A 3,269-nucleotide genomic window follows, 5' to 3' on the forward strand; every position below is an offset into this window, starting at 1 on the left:
TAAGTGAAGATACGACATAGAAAACACTCCTTCACTTTGTGCACGTAATAGTTTCTCCATAGATAATTCTAGGGTTAAGTGAAGATACGACATAGAAAACACTCCTTCACTTTGTGCACGTAATAGTTTCTCCATAGATAATTCTAGGGTTAAGTGAAGATACGACATAGAAAACAACAGCATTTCCTCACCTTGTACACATCATAGTTTTCAATAATTGCATCGAAAGTCGTGTACAAGTCGTTTAACAGGTCAACCACCTGAAATACAACCAAATACTCAAAGGAAGTAGTCTCGAAAATGAAATATATACGGCATAAAAGTAAGAAAACTAATTTATTTTTCTGTCACTACGATAGACCAAAAAGATGTGGGTATATTTGACAAAGTTGGGAATTAGTTTTATAATGCCTTTTCTTGGCATATGCTAATATAAATTAAAATTTGCGATTAGTTAATGTATCAATTGTTTGGGGATTCATTAAATCATAATTGTACGTGGGTTAAAAATATTATATCGAATGAAATATGTAAGAATTTTATCTTCAATTTACCAATACTATAATTAGTAATTTATTTCTCTCGTCAATATAACCCTTACAAAGCTTCATAAATTGAAATATTGATGATAAGACAAAAATATATATACGCATACGAGCAAGTACTACTCAACAGTAAATCTGCAGGCTTATGACGCTAAAAGAACATAAATAATTTATTACGAATTTAATTTTATTAAAACAGTTCACATAAGTTTAACGACAAAAACTGTAAAGGTGAATTTTTTTTGGGGGGGGGGAGGGATTTCTTACTGTAATTCTAGTTTAAACTCATGCTTAAATTAGACAAGGTAGAAGATTAATATCCCGAGATTGAGAATGTTTTCCTTACCTCCATAGCCGTACTCTCGGCTGAGAGCGAGGTGAAACCCACAATGTCGCTGAAGTAGATAGTTACACTTTCGAATGTCTCAGGTTTAACTTGATGGCCCGCCTTCAGCTGATCGGCTATGTACCTGATTTTACAAATTATTAGCCATCAGTGAGGTGCTTATTAAATAGGCGAGTTTCTACAGAACTCATGTAAAGAGATTTTTTAACACGATAGATAAAAATTCAAGGGAACTTGTATAAATATTACAAATATATTAAAATACTCAACGATCAACGTTATATAATATGAAACTAAAATTTTTAGCCGCGGCATAGCGGCTAATAGGATGGCTCTGAGGTTGTTTTTCAAGTAAAAACTTTTATCTCATAGCTACATCTCTTGGCTGATTTGAGATCTCATTACAGCCGCGGTTATTGAAGATTCCCTCCTGTTTATTTTTTTAAACCTTCAACGGTCGTAAAATAAAGGCACTCTACTTCTTTCGACGTCGTTCACTTCTGAGAATGCCGTGAAACCATGTTGAAACACGTAGCGCTTTTTTTTACGACCGTTGATCACTTTTTTAATAAAAAATTTAGTTGCATAATGATTATTTTTATATGTTTTTTAACATTTTGCAAGCCTGTAGCCAGGACATGGCCTTTTTGCTTCTATTAGCAAGTAAGCATGATGAGACACGTGGTTTTATGCAAGTGCATATCATATTATTAACGTATCAAAAAACAAAAGTATGAAACTAATTTGGATGAGGTATCAAGTCATTCTTTAAAACAAACAAACAAACAGTCATTTTAGTGTTTTAATTATTTCGATAGAGTATGTCTTTAAGCTCTATGGGATTCTCAGTATTAAGTAATATCATTATTATTTATAACACGTGATAATTAGAAATAATATTTAATTGGTGAAACTTATTCTAATTTCACATTAGGCTTAGTAAGTGAAAAAACTGGATGACTCCTTGACCCCCTCCCCCAAACTACGGGGCTACGTTGTAATTTGATTTAGTTTATTATTTTGAAGTCACAAAATGTTACTGTTTATTCGAAAACAAGAACGACAAAAATAAAGAAACATGTTTTGAGTTTTCCAATTATCTTACACAATGTGAAGTCACAAAATGTTGCTGTTTATTCGAAAACAAGAACGACAAAAATAAAGAAACATGTTTTGAGTTTTCCGATTATCTTATACAATGGTACAAATCAATATCCATAGTTTAAATAAACACAGCTTTAACATTCTGCTTATCGATTCTACTGAAAATACCAAACTTTATTTAAATTCTATTTTGTCTTAACATTTTGCTAATTGGTACTTTCCTCTAACAAATATGACATTGTGGGACATGGAAAAAGGAAAAGGAAAAAGATCGAGATAGAATCAAAATACGTTAATGTGTTCCTAACATGAATTATCTTTCTACTCGAAGAAACTACCGTGTTTGTCCCTAGAATTCTCTTTAAATCTGAAACCAGGAGCTGAATACATTAGCGTGTTCCTACCATGAACACTCTTTGGACCTGAAACCAGGAATGGAATACATTAGAGCGTTCCTACCACGAGCTCTCTTTGGACCTGAAACCGGGAACTGAATACATTAGAGTGTCCCTACCATGAGCTCTCTTTGGACCTGAAACCAGGAACTGAATACATTAGAGTGTCCCTACCATGAGCTCTCTTTGGACCTGAAACCAGGAACTGAATACATTAGAGTGTCCCTACCATGAGCTCTCTTTGGACCTGAAACCAGGAACTGAATACATTAGAGTGTTCCCACCATAAGCTCTCTTTGGACCTGAAACCAGGAATTGAATACATCAGTGTTCCTACCATGAGCACTCTTTGGACCTGAAACCAGAAACTGAATACATTAATTTGTTCCTACCACGAATTATCCTTGGGTCTGAAGCCAGAAACTGAATACATTAATTTGTTCCTACCACGAATTATCCTTGGGTCTGAAGCCAGAAACTGAATACATTAATTTGTTCCTACTACGAATTATCCTTGGGTCTGAAACCAGGAACTGAATACATTAATTTGTTCTTACCACGAATTATCCTTGGGTCTGAAACCAGAAACTGAATACATTAATTTGTTCCTACACGAATTATCCTTGGGTCTGAAGCCAGAAACTGAATACATTAATTTTGTCCTACCACAAATTATCCTTGGGTCTGAAACCAGAAAACTGAATACATTAATTTGTTCCTACCACGAATTATCCTTGGGTCTGAAGCCAGAAACTGAATACATTAATTTGTTCCTACCACGAATTATCCTTGGGTCTGAAGCCAGAAACTGAATGCATTAATTTGTTCCTACCACGAATTATCCTTGGGTCTGAAGCCAGAAACTGAATGCATTAATTT

At 34.2% G+C, this 3,269-nt stretch overlaps 1 protein-coding gene across 1 annotated transcript in view; it reads right to left on the minus strand.

The window, feature by feature from the left end:
- LOC106468249 (atrial natriuretic peptide receptor 1-like) overlaps positions 1-3,269 on the minus strand; it is a gene marked incomplete at its 5' end in the record, with an annotated part of 18,083 nt that overhangs the window by 7,656 nt on the left and 7,158 nt on the right. The window contains 2 exons of the mRNA XM_013928666.2: positions 192-260; positions 892-1,015. Of these exons, the coding sequence (XP_013784120.1) occupies positions 192-260; positions 892-1,015 (193 nt within the window). The remainder of the gene's footprint in view (positions 1-191; positions 261-891; positions 1,016-3,269) is intronic.

Source organism: Limulus polyphemus, unplaced genomic scaffold, assembly GCF_000517525.1.
Source record: "Limulus polyphemus unplaced genomic scaffold, Limulus_polyphemus-2.1.2 Scaffold2934, whole genome shotgun sequence".
NCBI classification, from domain to species: domain Eukaryota; kingdom Metazoa; phylum Arthropoda; class Merostomata; order Xiphosura; family Limulidae; genus Limulus; species Limulus polyphemus.